This window comes from Eucyclogobius newberryi, unplaced genomic scaffold (genome assembly GCF_026437365.1).
Source record: "Eucyclogobius newberryi isolate DKJ021-1_F unplaced genomic scaffold, fEucNew1.0.hap1 SCAF_12, whole genome shotgun sequence".
Classification (NCBI taxonomy): domain Eukaryota; kingdom Metazoa; phylum Chordata; class Actinopteri; order Gobiiformes; family Gobiidae; genus Eucyclogobius; species Eucyclogobius newberryi.
Window position 1 is genome coordinate 28,634,006 of NW_027315746.1, and position 24,944 is coordinate 28,658,949.

The 24,944-nt window shown below is 44.1% G+C and overlaps 2 protein-coding genes across 2 annotated transcripts; one reads left to right on the top strand and one right to left on the bottom strand.

Moving 5' to 3' along the window:
* Positions 1-3,267, top strand: rpl5a (ribosomal protein L5a). Its single transcript, XM_072441817.1, has 8 exons — positions 1-87; positions 414-483; positions 1,243-1,358; positions 1,437-1,571; positions 1,969-2,171; positions 2,476-2,653; positions 2,913-3,001; positions 3,133-3,267. The coding sequence occupies exons 1-8, from the start codon at positions 85-87 to the stop codon at positions 3,233-3,235; spliced, it is 897 nt and encodes a 298-aa protein (XP_072297918.1). The 5' UTR covers positions 1-84; the 3' UTR covers positions 3,236-3,267.
* A 4,634-nt stretch (positions 3,268-7,901) lies between these two features.
* On the bottom strand, positions 7,902-24,914 carry dipk1aa (divergent protein kinase domain 1Aa). The gene is made up of 6 exons (XM_072441819.1): positions 24,858-24,914; positions 16,525-16,659; positions 15,477-15,584; positions 15,196-15,372; positions 14,418-14,549; positions 7,902-9,191 (listed from the first exon to the last, which is right to left on the bottom strand). The coding sequence occupies exons 1-6, from the start codon at positions 24,909-24,911 to the stop codon at positions 8,514-8,516; spliced, it is 1,284 nt and encodes a 427-aa protein (XP_072297920.1). The 5' UTR covers positions 24,912-24,914; the 3' UTR covers positions 7,902-8,513.
* Between the last annotated feature and the right edge of the window lie 30 nt (positions 24,915-24,944).

The following is a 24,944-nucleotide window of genomic DNA, read 5'->3' on the forward strand; positions in this document are numbered from 1 at the left end:
TACGCTGTTAAAAAGGACAGAAGGCGAACGCGAAGCAGTAGCGTACTGATTCAGCAAGAAAACGGCCCAAAAAATTGCACTAGAATGGTAAGTTAAAGCATCTATATCAACTTGAAACGCTTTATGGGGATGTTTGGATTATTATCAAACATTAGCAGCCACTTTTACCCGGTTATAATGACGGATGGAAGCGGATGTTTGCTTCTATGTACCGGCGTCCCCATTTTCTCCAGCGTGGCGCTTCAATGGCTGGAAGATACGAAGTCCACTTTAAAAACATGCATACTGGCATACTGACAATAATCCATTTACATACATTTAAGATCTTTGGTATTATTGCATTAATGTGATTGTATTTTGTTTTTTTGCCATTTAAAGCTACATCTGACGTATAAAACTGCACTTTGTTCTAGGGCTTCGTCAAAGTGGTGAAAAACAAGTCGTACTTCAAGAGATATCAGGTGAAATTCAGAAGAAGAAGAGGTAAGAAAGACGTACAACAAAGACTATAATTTAGCAACATGACTTTGAATTGCATGAGGCCACATTTAACTTGACGGGTCGAAAGTTTATTGTGTAGATTTATTAAAATATAAGATAGTTATGGTGTTTAATTTAGAATGGTATTAGTTTATATGGCTCAATGCAGGACTGCCATATTCCCACACCACTTCCCAATCTGCTCCTTTTACTATAATTTTTAGTTCTGTTGGACTAATCATAGATGCTTGCATCTCCACAAACCTGACTTATTTGGCCTTGTCTCCCTCCAAACCCTGGACCAATATGATAGTCAACAGTATGGCATGAAACTTGTCTCTCAATGGACAAATGAGCTGTACAAAGTCTGGTTTTAACTCTTTCTATGGAATCATCCCAGTGATGTGCCACCTCCAGAAAGTTCTTCTGCGATCTTGTTTTAAGCAGCCTGTAGGACTGTAGAGTTAATTACTATCTCCAAATTGCAATTTAAATCTCAATTAGTAAATAAGTATAGTCATTTCGTTTTAAAATCTACAAAATGTCCTGACCATGATCTATTCCTCATTAAGTGCTGTGTGGGGAGTAATAGTTCCTCCATGACTCCCACTTTTGGTTACCTGTACTAACACTGGAAGCTGCTTTCAGATAAACACATTGACCGTCAGAATACAAAAAGTCTGTATTCTTCTCTTATTCAGACTCTGCGGTTGTAAGCCCGTGCTGTAACATCAATACTATTTTAACAATCTAATCCCACAGAGGGTAAAACCGACTTCTTCGCCCGCAAACGCCTGGTGGTGCAAGACAAGAACAAGTACAACACGCCCAAGTACCGCATTATCGTGAGGTTCTCCAACAGGGACATCTGCTGCCAGGTCAGTGCTCCCCTGGGCCAGACACATGACCCTCCGTCCCCCAGTGTTGTCCTCCTGACCGGTCTGTTTGCCCTGCAGATCGCCTATGCAAAGATCGAAGGTGACCAGGTCGTGTGCGCGGCCTACTCGCATGAACTGGCCAAATATGGAATCACGGTGGGGCTGACGAACTACGCTGCGGCCTACTGCACAGGGCTGCTGCTGGCCCGGAGGGTAAGCGCCAAATGTATCTTAAATTACCGCGGTCAAACTAGAGGTCATTTGTGCCTTGGTTCCCACTTCTCGGTGATGATTGCAAGCACACTGAGCAAAATGGAGTTGGTCCTTCGTTTGCACTGGCTGATGCTATTGTTGTTTTCAAGACGGGACTGAGAGAAGCCCAAAGGGAACCAGGTACAGGAAGTGATGAGCCCAAGAATGTTTCTTGAAGTTGGGCTGTCATTGTCCCCCAATAAATACGCTTTTAAGATGTTGTATGTGATGGGATTAATCAACAAAGTACAAAGCTGTGCTCAAAGTAACAGTTTTAAGTAAAAGTTTATAAAAGACCCTCAGGACACATTTTATATCATGGCACAAGCATTTCTCTGACTGTTGCTTCTCTCCGTAGCTTCTTAACAAGTTCGGCATGGACCAGGTGTACGAGGGCCAGGTGGAGGTGACGGGTGACGAGTTCAACGTGGAGAGCGTGGACGGTCAGCCCGGGGCCTTCACGTGTTACCTGGACGCCGGACTGGCCCGCACCACCACTGGAAACAAGGTGTTCGGGGCGCTAAAGGGTGCTGTGGACGGAGGCCTGGCCATTCCCCACAGGTCAGTGCTGCAGGGGGAATCTCGTTCTAATGCTTCTCGATGATGATTGAAAGCACACTGAGCTATGGCTGATGTTACTGTTGTTTTCAAGACGGGACTGAGAGGAGCCCAAAGTCAACCACACAATTTATTTAACTGACCTGCAACTTTGAACTCGGGAATCTAATTCCCTTATGTCCCTATTGCATTGTGATTCAGAGGTTCACAATTCATAGACCTTAAACTATAAATTATGTGACAAAATGTATGTATTTTAAAAAATAATGCAAAATATTATTTCAACTTGCCAACCTGTATATTTCAGTTTGAAGCGTTTCCCTGGTTACGACACAGAAAGCAAAGAGTTCGACGCGGAGGTGCACAGGAGGCACATCCTGGGCATGAACGTGGCAGACTACATGTCGTACCTGATGGAGGAGGACGAGGATGCCTACAAGAAACAGTTCTCACGGTTCATAAAGAACGGAGTCACGCCAGACACGGTACGGCTCCTGCGCCGCCTCACGCCACTGCCGCGCCCACCTCACAGCATAATGAATAGAACATTATTGCCATCACCCGTGCAAGTCACTTTACGCTAAAATAGTTCTATAGTCCTTCACAGAACCTTGAGAGTTCTAAAGCCTTCTATTCATTCTGCCTCTTGGTGGTGAAAAGCGCAGCAAATTGTAGTTGTGGTCCTACATTTGTGTTGGCTGAAGCCGTTTCCAAGAGAATATCCATAAGTCTTTCTGTTCTTAGGTTGAAGAAATGTACAAAAAAGCACACACGGCCATCAGAGCTAACCCCGTCCACGAAAAGAAACCAAAGACAGACATCAAACCCAAGAGGTGAGTGATAATGGACCCGTTTTGTCCGCGTTTAGGATGCATGGGAGCGGAATAAGCAGTCTTTCTGATGTGCCAGGTTTTCCCCTCTGTGCTGAATGTTAATGGAAGTCTCTTGTGTCTTGTTTCCGCAGATGGAACAGAGCCAAGTTGTCCCTGGCCCAGAGGAAGAACCGCGTGGCACAGAAGAAGGCCAGCTTCTTGCGAGCGCAAGAGCAAGAGGCAGAGGACGGTTAGGCCCCTGCCTCAGTGTAGTAGCAGTAAAAATTTTAATGCAGAACTTCTGTCTGAGTCGTGATACATGATCAATAAACAATATGAACCAAGCAGATTACCCAGATGGATAAATGAGCTGAATATTCTTAAACTGGTGAAATTTTGTCACTTTGGCAAAAACGGATTGCATTGGAAGTGTCCCTTTGTCTAAAAATCTGAATTGAAATTATAGAATTAGTCACCCATTTATCATATGTAACCATTATTTGGTTATTTCCATGCAGCATCTGAGGTAAAGGGTAATTCCCTGAGTTGTTAGCATGTGGCTAATTTGCCACCTTGAACAAGTGAATTTGCCCATTTTGGAAATAAGGGGATTGCTTTTGAATCAACTTGAGGTTAAAATGTACAAAACCATAACTAAATTAAATTGAGCCCCCAGGGAGGCGTCCAGGAGGCTCTGGAATAAATGCCTGCGCCAGCTCGGCTGGTTCCCTCCATGAGCTTCTGTTTGACGGTAGCTGGGAACTCCCTTTATTCCTAAGGGAGTTCCCAGCTACCCTGTGGATGAAACTCATTTTGACCACTTGTACAAAGTGGAGTAGATGTGATCCTCTAGTTGCAACACAAACTCCGGTCCCCCTTCTTGAACAGGGGAACACGTGCACTGATGGACGCTCTTGTGACATGCTCTTCATGATGGACTAGCACAGAAGTTCAATAACTGAACACCCTGAAAACCAATCACCCCTTTGCAGGGGTCACTCATTGCCCACGTCCCCCAGTAGAACGCTGGAGTCCCCGGTCTGTGCACTGTCTAGAAGCCCTCCCAGGGGCTAGAAGGCCGGGTACTCTGGCCTGATGTTATCCCCGTAGGCCAACACAACACTAGGTAAATACTGCAGTATTTTTACAGTATTTGTGGCATTCGTTTAATTGACTAATTGTGATACGTAACCTTTTATTTTTGACTCGACTCCAACACATGGAAAGATGTAAATCTCAAAAAATAAATTGACGCTGAAAATCCTTTTGTCCATCAAGTGCTATCAAAAAGCCAAATATAAAAAGAAAGCTGTAACCCTCTTAGTTTTAGTCAAATCCAACATTCTGGGAAGAATCTGGGTTAGGTTTTACTCTAAACCCACAAATGATCTAAAACCAAACCAATGCTCAAGTCTACTTTCTGTACAACCATACCATTTACTCTATGTACTCAAATCAAGGTGAGATTTGAAACATTTCCCTCTGTGCAGAGCTTGTCACCACACAAGCAGAGTAAATCAGACAGAGCAAACTAGTCTCAGTTTCACAAAGAGTTCAGTTTGAATTGGGAGAAAATGTAGTTGGGCGTTTCAGGGGAAAAGGCCGGACTGTTGCTTTACTTGTAAAGAATCTATCAAGAAGCCTGCGGTCACCATATTCCTACCTTTTATATGGTTGATAATCTATTTAAAAAGTCTCTAGAATGAAATGTCACAGAAATACTGACAAGTGTATTTGTACAATTCAGTATTTTAGATTTAGGCACAGATTTTAAATTGTTAAGTTGGAATTTACTAGTTACTATGGTTTCCAAAAGCTTACAAAATTATATCTTAGAGAAAACACCAAACAAGTAGAGTTTTAAAATGGTATGAATTTTAATTGTGCAAATTCATGCTGGTCATTTCAATAAGTAACTTCCAAACAGCAGCTCCACCTCCACAATGCTTTACATTGATCTTCTGCACAGCTCTTCTTATCAGCGAGTGAGAAAGTATGAAACAGCATTCAGATATGTACACTTGTGACAGACATTCACTTTGTTTCTATGGCACTGTGACACACTCAAAAGAAATACATTTAGTGACAAATGTGACATTCATAAATAAAAGACATTTGAAGCAGATATTATATCAAGTGTCTTTCTTCGTTCAAGCGTAGTAATAGAACAGTAAAAGTAACATTTACTTTATAAAATTCAAATTGGAACAATCTAGATATACCGTAGTTGTATTTTACCATAGGATTTTCAAAGTGGTGGCTTTCCACATACACAAGTACTACTCAAAACTAACTTTTTGATAACTGCACTGTAGTTTGTATCCAGCTTGTGATTTCATTATTGAGGTCATAAAAAGCAATCTTTAATCATTTACTATGAACCATAAACAAGTTCATGTTAGGCAGTGATCTGGATGAGTACGATCACTAAGACTGATTAAAAGAGGCGATACGTCAATGTCTATTTCAGCATTTGAACATTTAGAGGAATATTTCATTTAAGATGTGTTTTTGAGGTATTTAATGACCTACAAATCCTGTTGATCTGAAGGAGTCTTCTTTCTTTGTATGGAATATAAATTCACTGTACAAACACATTCCATTGACAAAAATATTTTGCCCAAACCTGTTTTCTCAGTCCAACAGCAACTCTGCTGTTTTAATGACGGCTCATGTCACTAAGTTATTGAAACGATTTCCCCACAGGGAGGAAGAAAAGTCATTCTGCTCACCACTTCCGCCTCCATCATATTCCTGTGGAGTTTCCAGACACACTAAATGACATCCTTATTTAAAGACACCGCTGTGGACTGTGAGTTATGGATGAATAGGCACTGGCAGTTTGATATAGACTTGTGATGTGAAAGCTAACTTTCAAGTTCAAAAAGGTGCAATACTCACTATATAGCAATACTTCAAAATTTGAGAATTCAAGAATTTGAGGTATGGTATTTTTCGTTGTTTGATGTCTTTAGTCTAAAACATAAAACATTTTGTTGCATTATTTATTTGCATGAACGTGTCCAGCTGTGACCAGTGCAGTCCCAGTCATGTAGTTAGTAAATGGTTTGGCTCAGTGACAGAGGAAAAGGTCAAACGTTTCTCACTATTCGTACTCTTGTTCCTCGGGCTGTGTTTGGTCTGAGTGGATGGACCTTCCTTTCTTCAAGATTCTTCAGGATCCTTTTGGCTCATGTTTGTCAGGCTTCTTCTCTTGAGCCTCTTCTTCAGGATCTCCTCCTCGTCTTGCTACAGTAATTTAGCCTAAACAGAGATTCTTCATCATCTCTGCATCCTTGACTTTCTTCTGAAGGAGCCAGTCTTTCTCTTTTTCCTTCCACTCATCCTTCTTGACCAGATTATCTTTTTTCCCTCTGCTTTTTGCACTCTGATAGCAGCGTTTTCTCTTTATACGCCTGACTTTTGGACACTCTCTCTTCTCTTTTCACAAACTCCTTCCTCTCTCCAACCAGACATTTTTTATGGCCTCCTCTCTCTGTTGGTAGGTTTTGTCCTCAGCCAAATCCTTCTGTAGCGTTTTCTCTTGGTGGAGAGAGATCAAGAGTGTTTGACTGAAATTTAGGCCTTCCAACTCCATTTTTTCCTGGCTCAATGTTCTTTGGCCTGAAACTCCTCTTCTCTCTGCTGGAAGGACATTTCTTTGGCCAATTCCTCCACAGTCCTTTTTCTCCTCTCTCTCCTGGTAGCCCCCCCGAGGTCCGCTCATCTCAAAGTAACCGGGGTGTAATTAGTACTCTGGAATGTTTAATCACGTACCATGGTGAGTGTTGCTACGTTACAAGGCGCGCTGTTTATTATTAAAAAAATTATGTTCCCTTTCGGGGTCGCGGGTGACTGGAGCCTATCCCAGTGACTTCGGGCCTTAGGCGGGGTACACCCTGGACAGTGGCCAACTTGTCGCAGGGTCAATACAGAGATATGGACATTACAGACAGTTCACTCTCACATTCATTCACTAGGGCCAATTTAGAGTCACCAATTTTGCCTAACACATGCATGTCTTTGGACGGTGGGAGGAAGCCGGAGAACCCGGAGAGAACCCACGGTAACACGGGGAGAACATGCAGACTCCACCCAGAGAGATCATGTGATGTTGGTCTGGTCCAGGAATCGAACCCATGAGGCAAGAGCGCTAACCGCCTTTGTTAAGGGCACCATCTTTTTTTAAACTTTGAACTATTCAAGTCACATTTCACAATTTATTCTTACTTAAATTAGATTTGCTATGAACAGCCACGATGCATTGCTGTTATATTGTTATAAAGGACAACACAATTCTGTAACAGTTTGGTGAAATAAAATGGCATGAATGATCTCAAACTCTTTCTCCAGAGGGACAATAATCTTGAGATCTTGTCCAAACCCTATAAGATAATAGTTAAGGTACACGTTATTGTCCCCGTAGGGAACTTTGTCCACTGCATTTGTTGTTATTTATATTTTACATAAGTTATTTGCTACGAGAGAATAACTCCTATTTTTATAAACACGGCAATGTCTTCAGGTAAAGTGTTAAGATCATATGTATGTTGTCATTATCCATCCGTAACTGTGCAATTCTTTAATGTTTCTTTAAATTAGCACAACTGTGAAAACCCCTTAAGAATATAATGGAGGCTGTGGTTGGTCACTTTCAAGCACATATGTACACCGACTATGAAGGCAATGAAGGCAATGAAGGTGAAGTGACTTACCCAAGGACACAATGGTAGTATGCAGGAGGAAATTGAACTGCCAACCTTCAGGTTACTGGGCCATCTTGTTTGTAACTGTAAACTTCATAAATGGTCTGTTCAGACAACTTCCCTAAATTAAGACTACAAATGACCTAAATTACTGTAGGTTTAAAAAAATCGTTGTGACATTCATGACGATATTATAAAAAAAAACTTTGTTTATCTTGTGATTTTGTCAAACTCAGAAGTGCTCAGCTGTAAACAAGCTAATAACTTAATATATTTTTTCTATAATAAAAATTAAATTTTTGATGTGTACCTTTTACCACGTGTACCACGTTTATGCTAGAAGCTATCCTAAAGCTCAAGTGCTTACTTTATAATATTAAATATTAGTGGTGAATTATGTAATGCCATTGTAAGGTTTCAAGATTAATTGCAATCAAATTTAAATTCAATTCGAATGGTGGCAGTTCTTTATAGGTAATACAAAGTTTCCTGCAGAGAACTACCTCATCTACATCTGGTCTTATTCTGTAGAAAACCTGGGGACTCTGTGGACGAGACCTTTACTTCTATTTGCTTGTGGCTTGTCATTTTTGCCTTGGTCAGTAATATTTAAGTATTTTCTTAAATATGAATGCATCTGGACTTGCAATTGAATTGCAATTGCAGAAGATTAACCATAAAATATGTTTTAAAAAATCTGTGAAAAATATGGAATGTTGTCTTACATAACCTTGGCTCATAGCTCATTCTTCACACTCTTCTGTGGCTGGTCCGATGTGAATGTAACACAACACTATGTAAAATAAGTGATGATTCAGACAGTGTGATCAGGAGTCCTTGGTGTGCGAGATCTGCCTCCACAGCAAAGCTTTCAGGTTGTTCAGGATCAACGAGTGCTCCATGTTCATCTGTGCACTGCCCCTCAGAGCCATGCAGGCGTACAGCTGCCTCTCCAGCTCCTCCCTTAGCCCCGACGGTGCCCCCCGTAAGAGATAGTCCTCCAGCACACTACAGGCTTTGGCCAGATTGGGCTTAAGTGGCTCCTCTTTGCACCTCTTCTCTACCGCGTCGCACGAAGAAAAGCAATCCACTTCGTACGCGCAATCCAAGTCCGTTTGACATTTTAACGTCTTCATTTTCTGCCCAAACTGCTCCGCTGAAATGACCGCTTTGTTGTCCAGGAGGCGGAGCTCGTAGCGGTCTGTGTAGCCGAATATCGCAGCGTTCATGTCGCAGATGAGAAAGCTTCCATAAGTACCGTGAAATATGTCCTCCACCAGCTCCAAGAGACCCATGGAGATCTTGGCTTTGCGAGGCCATGAGGGCGTGAACCACTGGTCCATGGTGCGCTGAAGCCCGGCGGGGAGCCAGGAGGCCAGGGGCCAGGGCAGGGACAGGCCGTAAAGTGGCCCGTAGTGCACACGCTCAGTCATGTACAGGTCTCCACAGAAGCCCAGCAGGCGCGGTGTGTGGCCTCGGTCCTGGAGGAGGAGGCCCATCAGCACCTGAAATACAGAGTACAAGAGAGGTTTACAATGAAGCATAAATTATAGTACAAATAGAACATTTATTGAAATGTCTAAATACTCAATATTTTTGTACTATAGGAGACTTTTAGAAGATATTGAGCAGGGGGCTTCAGTATGAAATTTAAAAAGAAAAATCTTGAAAAATTCCTTGAGAGTCAGACATGTGTCAAAATCAAAACTTAACCGGGAAAATCGACTTTGTGAAGAATTTATAAATTATACAGCATCTAATTTTCAGATATTCTTGCTGACAAGCTGGACAAACTAAGTTACCCAGACTGGTAAGTTGTAAGCATCAACAATAGAGTTCCTCAAGGGTGCTCATTGTCTCCCTTATTATTCACACTGTAAACTAACGACTGTGAGCCACAAAAGCATCAAACATGCTGGTGTAAAAACATTTGATTTGAAGGGAAAAAACAGTTGCCTGACCCGCCAGACTGTTCGAATGTGGAAGAGTCTGGATTCGGACCATTGGGGGGCGTCAAAAAGCATTGACCGATCCAACCACCGCCGTTAATTTGTGTCACGTGTCTCTCAAATATTTTCGGAACATTCAGAACAAAATATATAACTTCATTTACAGAGTTTAGTGCGTCGCTTGTTGACTCAGCAGAAGTCGGCAACGTTTCTCAGTCTGTGTTATTTTTATTCTTTCCTCGTAATCCTCCATGTTTGTTTGGACACGAACGGACAATGCGTTTGTCTGATTGGTTAACCCGCCTGTCAATCACTCCCTTTGGAAATTGGAGCGACTGGGTTGGATCCCAGACCCTCAGGTTTTGTAAAGTAGCCTGTCAAAACGTGTTGGGAATGGCTGGTCAGGCAAAAAAAAAAGACTATCACCACTCACCAGTAGAGCTAGAATATACATCTAAATTGTGCCAGAGGTCAAGTACCTTGGCACAATATTTGAGAAATAAATTGAATTTGTAAACTCTACAGCCAAGTTTGTGAAATTGTTTTAAGATAAAACACACTTAATGTTGACAGCACAACAATGTTGAGACTGTTCTACAAAAATTATATTAAAAATTTGTTAAACTTTCTGCAATTATTGCTGGGGTGGAGCAATTAAAAAACAAACTAGATAAGATTGTGAGACTAGTAAGTAAGATTTCAGGGGGGAAAAAAAGGACAGCGGCTCCTTTTGGTTGACAAATAAACCTTGAATCTTGCTCAGAAGATTGTGCTAGACACAGCGTCCTTTGTGGTCTCAATACTGTCTCTTACCATCTGGGTGAAGGTACGGAATGCCTCAAAGAAAGACTAAAAATAAGCATTACATCCTTTGTCTCACGGAGTATTAAGTTGCTTAGTAAACTGATACTAGAACTATGTTTGACTGTATTTTAATGTCGCCTGTCTGTTTTCTTCAGCCTCTACGTCTTCCCTTACCTTGTGTAATGCTTTTATGTGCTTTTGTGTGCAAGACTAATTACCCACGGGATACTAAATGTTCCTCTCCTTGAACCGACACCTTAACGTGGTGGAGGGGTTTGAGTGCCCGAATGATCCCGGGAGCTATGTTGTCGGGGGCTTCATGCCCCTGGTAGGGTCTCCCAAGGCAAACAGGTCCTAGGTGACGGGTCAGACAAAGATCGGTTCAGAAGCCTCTTATGACGACGACACGAACAAGGCCGTTTACGTCGCCCGGATCGGCGTCACCGGGGCCCCATCCTGGAGCCAGGCCTGGGATGGGTGCTCCATGGCGAGCGCCTGGTGGCCGGGTCTCACCCCACGGGGCCCGGCCGGGCACAGCCCGAAAGAGCGACGTGGGGCCGCCCTCCCGTGGGCCCACCACCCGCAGGAGGATCCATAAGGGGCCGGTGCAGAGAGATCTGGGCGGCAGTCGACGGCAGGGGCCTCGGCGACCAGATCTCCAGACACAGAGACTAACTCTGGGGACATGGAATGTCACCTCGCTGGGGGGGAAAGAGCCTGAGCTTGTGCGGGAGGTTGAGCGATACCGACTAGATATAGTCGGCCTCACCTCCACGCACAGTTTGGGCTCTGGAACCCATCTCCTCGAGAGGGGCTGGACGCTCCACTTCTCTGGTGTTGCCCGCGGGGAGAGGCGGCGGGCTGGTGTGGGCTTGCTGATAGCCCCTCAGCTCAGCCGCCACGTGTTGGAGTTTACCCCGGTGAACGAGAGGGTCGCGTCCCTCCGCCTTCGGGTGGGGGACAGGTCTCTCACTGTTGTGGCGGCCTACGGGCCGAACAGCAGTGCAGAGTACCCGGCCTTCTTGGAGTCCTTGGGAGGGGTACTGGACAGTGCACCGACCGGGGACTCCGTTGTTCTACTGGGGGACTTCAACGCCCACGTGGGCAATGACAGTGACACCTGGAGAGGGGTGATCGGGAAGAACGGCTTCCCCGATCTGAACCCGAGCGGTGTTCAGTTATTGGACTTCTGTGCTAGCCACGGATTGTCCATAACGAACACCATGTTCAAGCACAAGGGTGTCCATCAGTGCACGTGGCACCAGGACACCCTAGGCCGGAGGTCAATGATCGACTTTGTTGTCGTGTCATCAGACCTCCGGCCGCGTGTCTTGGACACTCGGGTGAAGAGAGGGGCAGAGTTGTCAACCGATCACCACCTGGTGGTGAGTTGGATCCGCTGGCGGAGGAGGAAGCCGGACAGACTTGGCAGACCCAAGCGCATTGTGAGGGTCTGTTGGGAACGTCTAGTGGAGCCCTCTGTCAGTAGGGTATTCAACTCGCACCTCCGGGAGAGCTTCTCCCATGTCCCGGGGGAGGTTGGGGACATTGAGTCCGAGTGGACCATGTTCTCCGCCTCCATTGTTGATGCGGCTGCTCGGAGTTGTGGTCGCAAGGTCTCCGGTGCCTGTCGTGGCGGCAACCCCCGAACCCGGTGGTGGACACCGGAAGTAAGGGATGCCGTCAGACTGAAGAAGGAGGCCTATCAGGCCACTCTAGCTTGTAGGTCTCCGGAGGTCATCGACGGGTATCGGTAGGCCAAGCGAGCCGCGGCTCGTGCTGTCGCAGAGGCAAAAACCCGGGCCTGGGAGGAGTTCGGGGAGGCCATGGAGGAGGACTATCGGTCGGCACCAAAGAAATTCTGGCAAACCGTCCGGCGCCTCAGGAGGGGGAAGCAGTGTCTCACCAACACTGTTTACGGTGCGGGTGGAGGCCTGCTGACCTCAACTGGGGATGTCGTCGGACGGTGGAAGGAATACTTTGAGGATCTCCTTAATCCCTCAGTCACGTCTTCCGAAGAGGAAGTAGAGACCGGGGACTCGGAGGCTGGCTCATCCATCACCCAAGCTGAAGTCACTGAGGTTGTTCGCAAACTCCTCGGTGGCAGGGCTCCGGGGGTGGATGAGATCCGCCCTGAGTACCTAAAGTCTCTGGATGTTGTAGGACTGTCTTGGTTGACACGTCTCTGCAACATCGCGTGGCGTTCGGGGACCGTGCCTCTGGACTGGCAGACCGGGGTGGTGGTCCCTCTGTTCAAGAAGGGGGACCGGAGGGTGTGTTCCAACTACAGAGGGATCACACTCCTCAGCCTCCCGGGTAAGGTCTATTCCAAGGTACTGGAGAGGAGAATCCGACCGATAGTCGAACCTCGGATTCAGGAGGAGCAGAGTGGTTTTCGTCCCGGTCGTGGAACACTGGACCAGCTCTATACCCTCCATCGGGTGCTCGAGGGCTCATGGGAGTTTGCCCAACCAGTCCACATGTGCTTTGAGGATCTGGAGAAGGCTTTCGACCGTGTCCCTCGGGGTGTCCTTTGGGGGGTGCTCCGGGAGTACAAGGTCCGGGGCCCTTTGCTCAGGGCTGTCCGGTCCCTGTATGACCGGAGCAGGAGCTGTGTTCGCATTGCCGGCAGTAAGTCAGACCTGTTCCCAGTGCATGTTGGACTCCGCCAGGGCTGCCCTTTGTCACCGGTTCTGTTCATAATTTTTATGGACAGAATTTCTAGGCGCAGTCAGGGGTCGGAGGGTGTCCGGTTTGGGGACCACAGGATCTCATCTCTGCTGTTTGCAGACGATGTTGTCCTGATGGCTCCATCAAACCCGGACCTGCAACATGCACTGGGACGGTTTGCAGCCGAGTGTGAAGCGGCTGGGATGAGAATCAGCACCTCCAAATCCGAGGCCATGGTTCTCGACCGGAAAAAGGTGGCTTGCCCTCTCCAGGTGGGTGGGGTGTCCTTGCCCCAAGTGGAGGAGTTCAAGTATCTCGGGGTCTTGTTCACGAGTGAGGGAAGGATGGAGCGTGAGATCGACAGGCGGATCGGTGCAGCGGCTGCAGTGATGCAGTCGCTGCATCGGACCGTTGTGGTAAAGAGGGAGCTGAGTCGAAAGGCAAAGCTCTCTATTTACCGGTCGGTCTACGTTCCTACCCTCACCTATGGTCATGAGCTTTGGGTAGTGACCGAAAGAACAAGATCGCGGATACAAGCGGTCGAAATGAGTTTCCTCCGCCGTGTGGCTGGGCGCTCCGTTAGAGATAAGGTGAGGAGCTCGGCCACACGGGGGGAGCTCGGAGTAGAGCCGCTGCTCCTCCACGTCGAGAGGAGCCAGCTGAGGTGGCTCGGGCATCTGTTCCGGATGCCTCCTGGGCGCCTCCCTCGGGAGGTGTTTCAGGCATGTCCCACCGGGAAGAGGCCCCGGGGAAGACCCAGGACACGCTGGAGAGACTATGTCTCTCGGCTGGCCTGGGAACGCCTCGGGATCCCCCCGGAGGAGTTAGAGGAAGTGTCTGGGGAGAAGGAAGTCTGGGAGTCCCTGCTCAGACTGCTGCCCCCGCGACCCGGCCCCGGATAAAGCGGCAGAAGATGGATGGATGGATGGATACTAAATGTTTTCATTCATTTTATTCTTAGAATGTTTGGTTTCTTGCTATATGCATTTTGGATTGTTGGAACTAGCAATAGCAGCAGTTTGCAATGTATTGTGTTCACGGGATACTGGGGCATTCCAAAGACCCAATGAACATTGTTTAATCTGTTTTTCACTGTCGCCCTCCGAGGCAACTGCTGTTGTGATTTTGGGCGTTACAAAAATAAATTGAATTTGAATTGTGTTGTGCAAATGAACAATAAAAAATACCAGAGGGCAAATCCTTTTTGTTCCAACTCTCAATGGTTTCTCACGGTCATGAGTCACACGGTTTTCTTAGTTCCAGATTAGAGGGAATGTTTTGTCTCCAGCTCCTAGTTTTTGTGTGTACCTCGTCCATCTTGAGCAGGGCCCACATGGAGCGCGCCTCTGGCAGTGACACGCGCCCATCCCGGTTGCTGTCGGCGATAGACAGGATGTGGGTGACCAGGGTGGCCAGGTTCGCCTGCTCTCCCAGTTTAGACTACAAACACAAACAAACATTTCAATAATTAACAGAGTAAAATGGCGCGTATCAAATGAAGCCCTGCTACAAAAAACGTGACCAGAAAAGCGAGGCTTCACTTTTGTCACAGGTCACGTGACACTGTAGTGTCAGTTTCAAATGAAAGCGCACAATGCCTCGCGGCGCAGTCAGTCAGTGTCATATAGTGGGAAAGAGTTAGAATAACAGTTCAGTTTAGTATTCCAGGTTCATAAATCAGGTTTATTACCCTTTAATATAAAGCATAATTTAATTCTAAATGTGTGAGTATTATTTTATAAATGAATAATTTAACTCTTACCACTTGTTCGTGTATTTTCATGTTGCTTACACCTCAACCAATATTTAAGTTGGATCACATCAACATTTTACAGCAGTACATTTTAATATTTGGTGTCTTTTTTCCAAATCATAATATTGCTCATCTAATTATGGCAAAAGAGAATGTTATGTCTGTCAACTGGACAACTGATTTAAGAGTGAAGACATTTCGCTTCTTCCATTCCTCTGACAAATCTTATAATGGAATTAATCGCCATAACCATTTTATTATAAACTCCACACATCCGTTTATTTAAGAATACAAACTTTGGGACCATAAAATGACCCTAGTGTGCATCCATACCTTAAAATGATTGAAGACCATTTCCCTGAACTTCTCCACGGACGTCCCCCTGGTGGGCGTATCGAACACGGGCACCTCTTTGTGCGGCTCTGGCTCCTCTCCCAGCTCATAGTGGGCCACCTCACCCAGTCTACAGCGGATAATCCCGTCATGGTCCCCCCAGCTCCCCGTGTACACCTGCCAAACACGCACAAATGTCAGCGTCACAGCTAAGGTTACACACAGTCACGCTACTTGACTTTTTTCGTGGTAGTCGAGATATGGAGGTAAAATGGTGTCACCTGGTTGTTGGGTGAAGTGGAGAGACACCGGCCAATGTACAGCGTTTCTTTGTCACACAGACCGACACAGGCTGAACCATCAATGATTCCTCTCTTGTACTTGTCACACTAAAAATATGAAAAAACAACGTGTCAATGAGCATTTTGTCATCTCCAAACGGCGGTCGGTAGAATGTTTTCCCACCATCAGAAAGGGAGCCGCTTCTAAAAATAGTTCAGCCAAATCACTGTTGCAAAGTAAATGTCAATGTGACAGCAGAAGACTTTTGTTGTGAACCATGTAGCAATATGTCCCCATACCTCAGCTGACCAGTGCAACTATAGTGACGTTACCCCACAGAACCCAGAGCCTGATATTCACTCACACAATCTTCGTCATAGCCACGATTGATCGCACAAACCATAAATTCCTCATGTCTTTTAGTATGAGAAAACCGTGCAATGGACACCAAGCTTTAGTCTACACATTGCCAACATTCTCACTGCATGAGAAGTTTAAGCCCTAATTTAGGATGTGTGGTGTCAGTGGTGCAGAGGGTTCAGTGGTCAGTGCACACGGTTGTTTTCTCCCCGGACAGGACATTTTGTCTCCTCCGGTCACAATGTGGCCCGTTGCTAAAACATCTTGCCAAGTCACTGACTGGTTCTTTGTCGCAACACCACAGGATTAAATGGGAGCCAGCCAAAAGGGGATTTAATCTTGGTTTTAATCTAGTTCTAATTCAATTCTGTTTTTCTCCTGGGTGGATTCTATTAATGTCAATCCAGATTTTATTTTAGAGACAAAATTATCTACCTACCTACTTACTACTGTATTCTATATTGTATATTGTGATTTTGAATACTGTATATGTTCTCTCCCCTAATCTGTCTTCTCACATAAACCCTACAGGCCACGAAATCAGTAAATAAATAAAAGGAAAAAATTGGAACTCTACACCACATCCGTTTGCAGTCAGTCCAGTGTGGTGTGGGAAGGCCGTGTGCTAAATCAATACCAACAAGATAAACACAGACAAAACAAACAAAGGTGGCTACCATTACTCACAATGGTGTTTTTGCACTGGTGTCCTCTGCACAGCTCGGTGTAGCTGGAGTACTGCACATAGATGACCCAGCTGCCCACCAGGACCGTGAGCCAGGTTAGGAACAGGTACTTGACCCGCACACACGAGATCCGAGCCTGGAAAACAATCATTTGAAGTCAATTTTTACAAGGAACATTATCTACTGCGGGAGTTCAGGACTTACTAGTTAATCAGCGTTTTGGAGGTAAATCACAAAAAAAATGCTTTAAAAAAACAAAACAAAAAAGAAAATCAATAGTCTGTGTTTTGTCTTAAAACACTTCATGATGAAGAAATTAAAAAAAAACAGCTGGTAAACAAACTAACATTAATGGATCAAGGTCAATTGAAAAAGCTGATGCTGTGGTGTAGGGTGGGCTTGGTCAGAGAACGCCAAAATTGCGGGACCTGCGGGTTAGAATAAAACCCGACCCACGCAACACTAGGGAGCACCGTCAGTTTGGGGAAAACTGACTGGCAACTTGCTCAAACCTATTGCTTCTCTTCTCTTTACTCGGCCTTACACACTCTCTTCTTTTGCCAGTGACTAACAACTACATCAGCTTAATCCCGTCAGGTGTTATAGCAGTTTAAAAGATGTGAGAATGAGTCTATAGTGGACAGTTCTGTTGAAGTAGCTGTGTTTCAGCTGGAGCAGTGAATGTGCCGCGCACACGGACACAACCAAGTGAACAAAAAGGAGGGGGGGATTGTTATACACATGGAAGAGATTTAATCTAATATCTAGATGCACATTTGATACTGACTTAATTGTATGGTTGAATCAGTGAGAGGCTCAGGGGGGGGGGACTGTCACAAAGGGGGGAACACAAGCACAATCATACTGATGTATTCGCTCTAATCAATCAAGTATCACCTAAGAAAATATTAACCTCAGAGTACCACCAGATCCAAACCAGACTGGATTATAGGTAAAAATGACTATACACTGGTTCTGCCAGGGCTAACCCATAAGAGAGAAAAATGGAGATTCAATTTACTCTAAATTCAGAAAATATTTTAACTTCGGATGGATCATTTGAAGAAGCTTGCGTAACGCCAGTGGTAGACAATATGTTGAAGAATATATAGTCCAGTAAAAACTATTAAAAAGCGGTTAAAAGAGCTTTAAGCACATTTTGATTCACTGCTGTTGTATGGCTTTAAAAGAGAAATACTGTGATATTCATTTCTGACAATATAATCGGCCACATAAGTAGGCTAATTGTAAAAATTATTCATCAGTGGGACACTGCTGGTAAATAACACAAAATACTACTAATGAAGTCAATCCTAAAATGTCCAATTGTTTACTATTAACCAAACCTAGAATTTGATGCTTCTTCTGGAAATCTGTTTGTGATTGTTGTGGTCATGGGACAGGAAGTGCTGGTATGTTTTGGCAGTGCTGTGAGAGTGTCTGCTCCCAACACAACATAATGTGGCCCCTGTGCGCTTGGGGCCCTCAAAGGTCTTTGAAGTTCCCTGTGAACACTGCAGCGTGGAATCTGGTCCTGTGTGCTCAATACCACGTGCACATACAGGCCCATAGTGTAGGAAGGACTGCAGATCCTCAGACCGCCATCACATGTGGTATAACCAGAGGAGCTGCATAGTTTAAGAAACCAAACTCTAAACTCCTGGAATTTACTAGTCAAACTGTGTCCAAAATCAGACAAAAGCAGGACGAGGAAGTATCAGATTTTCACTTAAATAAATAAACCGATTTTTGAAACTGATCTGTTCTACATGAGGCAAGGATCCAAATACTACAATGCCATCATAGATAGTCATAGTTAGCCTCATGGTAAATATATTTACTTGTCAAGGGAGACTTAAAGGAGCACTGCATAACTTTTTTGTTGGAGGGTGCAAGTACTTAGTCTCTAATAATGTGTCTACAGCTCTCAGGCTGTACATCTAGTACACCAAGGACAAGGCTCCTACAGATGACGTGCTCAGTGAATGTCTCAGACAATGGGGAACAGAGGATGATGAGGTGCTGGAGGGACCATCATGGGAGGACACGCCCTACATGGGATGTACCACTGGAACATAACTGAAGTGGCTGATATCACAAAAACCCTACCAATGGCTAGAAAGAGAAAGGACAGTACAGAGGCCCTGATCATGGCAGCACAGGAGCAGGCCCTGAGCACCAGATCAATAGAGGCCCAGATCTACCACACTAGACAAGACCCAAGGTGTAGGCTGTGCAAAGGAGCCCCTGAGACAATCCCGCACATAACTGCAGGGCGCAAGATGCTGGCAGGAACAGCATACATGGAGCGCCATAACCAGGTGGCTGGCAAAGTGTACAGAAACATCTGTGCAGAGTACGGGCTGGAGACCCCAAGGACAATGTGGGAAACACCTCCAAAGGTGGTGGAGAATGACCGAGCCAAGGTCCTCTGGGACTTCCAGATACAGACAGACCGAATGGTATTGGCGAACCAACCGGACATAGTGGTTGACAAGGGTCAGAGGAAAGCAGTGGTGGAGGAATGGCTTGAGCAGATCTCAGGAAAAACATCAGACATCTTGGTCCAGAAAAGTGCAGTGCTAGGAACAGCAAAGAACAGCAAAGCTTGAAGGGGGAGAAATAGAGACCGCCCGCGGAGGGTGAGGAAGGGATTTTTTTTTAAATTATACCACAGAGAGACTAGGGGCCAGAGCAAAGACCATAGAGAGATTACTTAAACATGCATGAATTACTAAAGTTTGAGTGGTTAAGGGAAAACAATAATAATGCGTGAAGGCTCCTAAATGTAGATTTGGCATAATGATAATCCTTAATAAAAGGCTACAAAATAATGACATCCACATTGGATTCAAACCCACAAAGCTCGAGTCCACTGGGAGACCCTCAGCTTTGTGAAACCCTGCTGTTGTTTCTATTATAAATGTAGTCCATCATGTATCACCATCAAATTATCAATATAACAAACACATTGGTAACAACGTACACACATTTCATGTTGAAATGAGCCACAGACAATAAAAATCTCAGTTTACACACCACAGGACTTCCAATCACTGAGAGAGACCAGACCATACGCAAAAACAGCCGGAGACCAGCCTGAGACCAGCCTGAGACCAGCCGGAGACCAGCCGGAGACCAGCCGAGACAAGCAGAGACAAGCCGGAGACAAGCCGAGACAAGCCGGAGACAAGCCGAGACAAGCCGAGACAAGCCGAAGACCAGCCGGAGGCCAGCCGGAGACCAGCCGGAGACCAGCCGGAGACCAGCCGGAGACCAGCCGAGACAAGCCGAGACAAGCCGAGACAAGCCGAGACAAGCCGAGACAAGCCGGAGGCCAGCCGGAGGCCAGCCGGAGACCAGCCGAGACAAGCCGAGACAAGCCGAGACAAGCCGAGACAAGCCGGAGACAAGCCGAGACAAGCCGGAGACAAGCCGAGACAAGCCGAAGACCAGCCGGAGACCAGCCGGAGACCAGCCGGAGACCAGCCGAGACAAGCCGAGACAAGCCGAGACAAGCCGGAGACAAGCCGGAGACAAGCCGAGACAAGCAGAGACAAGCAGAGACAAGCCGGAGACAAGCCGAGACAAGCCGGAGACAAGCCGGAGACAAGCCGGAGACAAGCCGAGACAAGCCGGAGACAAGCCGGAGACAAGCCGGAGACCAGCGGGGGACCAGCGGGGGACCAGCCAGAGGTCCGGACCACGTACAAACCAGTAAACAGCGTCCGTAGAGGTGGTGACTGACGGGATCTATTAATAACGGTGGAGAGCAGCATTGTGACTCGTAGCGTACAGACTGCTGGAAATAATTAGAAGAAGAGCTGAGCCGTGGCTACTAGCTGGGCTAGGCGCTCAATAGCATCAAGCATGTTCCATTTCTCCATACTCGTGCTGTGTTCTCCTGTTCTCTCCAAGTACGTACTTTCCGAGAAAGAGTACGTTTTTGCATTCTTGAGTATTGAGAAAGGGCTATGTTCTTTTAAGACGAATACACCCTCTGCTGGCAGTAGTGGGGACTGCAGCATTTTGAACTGACACATTTGCGGCATAGCTCTGGTCAACATGAGTCACAATGTAATTGCACTTTGAATTGTTACAATTAAAAATTATCTAACTTATCTAAGGTTATGCAGGGTATAATTGTTTGTTTTATTTCATTTCACCTTTGCACTACCGTACAAGTCAATAGGTTAGTATTGCTATGTATTGAGCAATCACTGTAAGACTTTTTAATTCTACTTCACATGCAGTTGTAATATTTGGTGGTAAATACTGGAGATGGACTGAATAGGGATAAAACCACTGACTATGCAAATTAAGTGTCTTCCTATTTGTTTACATGCATCGTCTATCTTTTGACACTGCCACAGTTACCTAGAAGTACAAGTACCAAGAACTCCTTTTGCCATTGAAGTATTTACATACCTTTAACTATTCACCTCAGTCAGGAAGGTGCCCTGATCGCCGCCATCCATTGTAATCCTCTTTCCGGTTGTCTTATAATAGAGCTGCTCTCAATAGCAAATCAGTTCTACACAGACACAAAGTCATTTTCAGGCCGCCCGGGAATCGGTGTTGACTTGTTGGTGCACATGAATATTGAACAGTTTACACACAACTCAATCTACTTTATAGCATATTTTAACGGTGAGACGTTTCCCTCGTTCTCCACTTAAGTGAACAGAAGTCCAGCTCGACCGAAAGTGACATTATAACAAAATCGCTGATCTGTAGCAAAAAGAGGCAGAAGTGGGCGGGGTGGAATAAGCTGAATAGTGAAAGGCAATTAATGGAACAGTTGTGTATATTTTACTATAGGGCTTCCATCCATCTATAATCTAAGATAACGATGATAGAGAAGGGTGTTGTCCTAGTAATGCAAAAGTAAAAGTGTGATATGAAACTATGAAGTTGTTAGCAGCTGTAGGTGGTAAGCCTCAGTTCTTCAATATGTATTTTTAAGTGTCAGGACATGTTGATTGCACAAAAAACACCAACATTTAAAGCTCAACCGTTTTCGAAACCGCAATGATAATTGAGTCACAGATCCATTATTTGATCCTCTGCAGCTCAAATTTTAATCTTTTAATCTCAGTTTTTACTAGTGTAGATGGAAAAAGTAGACACACGATTATAGTTACTTTGCAATGTGTAAAATATAAGTCAAAGCTTGTGCAGGTTGATTACGTCTTTGAGAAATTGTTTTTATTTGTTTAGTTTTGTTTGTGTTTTTATATTGGAGAAGGCAGTTCAGCGGGAAATGGAGATGAGAGAGGGAAGGACATTCAGCAAAATTGTCCTTCCCGACAGGAGATTGGCATATGTGCTATCCACTTGGCCACTGAGCGACATGCAATTTACTGTTTTTAAAATTAAAACATCGAAAAGGGCAGATTTGATTCATGATCGCCTTTATTCAGCCTCCTGTCTCTGTTAAGTTTTTATAGGGTTAATGATGATAGAGGAGGGTGTTGTCCTATTCATGCACGAGTAAACGTGTGATATGAAACTATGATAAGTCGTTAGCAGCTGTAGGTGGTAAGCTTCATTCCTCAAATGGCCTTTTTAAATCTGATTTTCATCCTTTCACGAGTTGGTAATTGTTGGTAAGTGTCAGGACATGTTGATTGCACAAAAACAGAGACATTTGCAAGCTCTTTTTCGAAAATGCAATGACAGCTATGAGTCACAGATGCATTATTTGACTCACTACAGCTCATATTTGAATCTATAACAAAAAAATAACAGATGAAAAAGTAGACCCACGATTTAGCTCCCCCAAAAAAGGCTATCGTTCATCTCTCATATATTGTAACCAAACAACAACAAAACAATGCATTTTAAGCTTGTATAATTTAAAATATAAAACAACAAAAACAACAATATAAAAGAGAGGGAGAAAAGAAAATGTCTGTAAAAATAGCCTTCTGGTCTGATATGATTTATTCATCAGGACAGTGCTGGTATGCCATAAATAATACATGATTTTATGGGCCAAAAACATTGTGACCGCGGGCTGTGATTGGTCAGCAATGGGGGAGGACACAATAATAATGCGGTGAGGCAGGCAAAACTAAAAAGGAAAATAAATAAATAAAACTACAAAAAATACAATTGACTTCCAAGAATCCCCAAAACAAAGCCACAATAATAATTGTTGAAGCTAATACAATGGCTACAGTTACAGTTAGATACAGAACGATATCCTGTTTCCATTGTCGCTAACACCTGCTAGCTCATAGTTTAGCTGCTGGTACCTCTGCAGGGATTTCCTGTCATTCAATTCAGTTAGTGTCAGTCAGTTAACTCTATTTCAGCTTGAAAACTCAGAAGTGTTCATGTTCAAGAATTTGATCATGTTGCGAATAGTCAACAATTGCAAATAATTGTATATCGTATATTGATAATCGTTATCTGGGCAATACAGTTACAAATGATCTAAAACACATTCGAAAAGATCTTTTATAACAAAGACAATGGCATTATTAAAAAAGAAGGTCAGAAAATTAACTATTCCTTACTTTCATCAATAAAACACTTTGTAAATATTCTGTATCTAAAAGCCTTCATTGTCATATTTCAACCTTTGACCGACAACTGACAAAAATCTCTTTCACCTAAATGTATTCATGCTGATAGATCCAGTTATTACAGAGATTGTAACCAGCAATCTGCACATTTACAATCCAAGTTTTACCATACTGCCTTCTAGCTCAATTTGAAATGCATGTTTGTCCCATGAACCTGTTTAAAAAAAAGGAATAATTCAAAGTTTGCTATGTCCGTCCAAGAGATGAACTGATATAGATTTTCCATGGCCGATACTGATGTTTTTGAATCTAAAGAAGTCCATGGCTGATCCTTTTGAAGGCGATATATACCATCTTCTTATGGGATACAGTTAATATCTAAAGTCCTCACAACTAGGGATGTCAAGATTGATAAATTGGTTAATCAATAATCGTGATTATTCAGGTCACAATATAAATATAATCACAAGAACCCAAAAATAATAATTGTGACAATTTTAGAAGCAAAATGTAGCTATTTTTGTTCAATATATAGCCCAGAAAACAGACCTAAATGTAAATAACTTTATTTTATCACTGTTTAGTCACATTCAACTTTATTTTGTCTTTCAGAAAGTTCCATTTTGTAAAGCTGATCACAAACTTGTAGTAACATGTCAGCGCACGGGAATGAAGAAATTAAAGATTTGTTAAGTCAAAGTCTCAATAATCATGAATAATGGTTAAATCGTGATGTTTTTTGCTCTCAATAATCGTCACATTAAAAGTTGATGTAACTCTCAATAACATATACATTTTTGCCCTCAGAATAGGTATCATATGTGGATACAGTTTGTCTAGTGAACAATGGTAACAAAAGCCCTGTCATTGTGGAAACTGGAGCAGGGTCAAGTCTTCTCGAGGGCTCGACTCATGGATCATGCAAATAAGGTTAGCCTTGTGCCACTGTGGTAAATGTCTTAAATGTATGGCATTTTAGTATTTGTATGTCAAAGTCAAGTTACTTTGCAATGTGTAGAATGTAAGTTAAGTGCAGGTTGATAACGTGTTTTGTCTGACGCAATAATCAATATTGCAGCAAACTAAATATATCGCAAAGACCGCAAAGATCCTCCATCTGACAGAAGAAACTGTTTTCATTTGTTTCATTTTGTTGTTGTGTTTTTATATTGGACAAGGCAGTTCAGCGTGTAATGGAGAGGAGAGCGGGAACGACATTCAGCAAATTGTCAGAATCGGAATCGCTACGGCCGACTGGAGCTTGGCATGTGTGTTTTCAAAATTAAAACATTGAAAAGCGCAGATTATATTCATGACCTTCTTTATCAAACCATAATTAGACTAATATATTGAGACATAAACATGATTCTGTCAATAAGAACATTCTAATATTGCAACAGTATTGTAGTTGCACCACTTAACATGCATATTACAAACAATTCCAAGAGTGTGCAGCCCAAGTAAGCATGTTTTTCATTTTTCATTTGTAAATTAAAGAATGTATAGATAACTGTCATACTGTGGAACACCCCCCTCTCCGCCAAAAAGTTACATAGTCCCCTTTTAAATGTAATGATTGACCCATGGCGCATTCTTCAAGTTATTTCAACACAAACAGCCTGCTCTTCTTCAGCAGTGGCAGGCAGCGGCAGCCCTCACATTATAGTCCGCAGATGTGCGCAGTCAGCTGTCAGTCTGGTGCTCTTTATAGCGCCAGAGCCCACAGGTTCCGCTGATTGATGCACATTGCGACGAAACGACACCAGTTTGATTCATACGCAAAAGAAATAAGCGTCCTTACCTGGAAGTAAAACGACTTTTTCACCCAGGCCCGTGGAAACAGACCCTTCGCCATCACAGAAATAGATCATCTCCTCTGTACGTGGAG

Excerpts from the sequence above, each read along its gene's own strand:
- dipk1aa (XM_072441819.1), bottom strand. The coding sequence starts at position 24,911 with ATGGCGAAGGGTCTGTTTCCACGGGCCTGGGTGAAAAAGTCGTTTTAC. Across the intron at positions 15,585-16,524 it reads ACCAGTGCAAAAACACCATT|TGTGACAAGTACAAGAGAGG; the intron begins GTGAGTAATGGT and ends TCATATTTTTAG. Across the intron at positions 14,550-15,195 it reads TGGTCTTCAATCATTTTAAG|TCTAAACTGGGAGAGCAGGC; the intron begins GTATGGATGCAC and ends TTGTGTTTGTAG.
- rpl5a (XM_072441817.1), top strand. Across the intron at positions 484-1,242 it reads GAAATTCAGAAGAAGAAGAG|AGGGTAAAACCGACTTCTTC; the intron begins GTAAGAAAGACG and ends CTAATCCCACAG. Across the intron at positions 1,572-1,968 it reads GGCTGCTGCTGGCCCGGAGG|CTTCTTAACAAGTTCGGCAT; the intron begins GTAAGCGCCAAA and ends TTCTCTCCGTAG.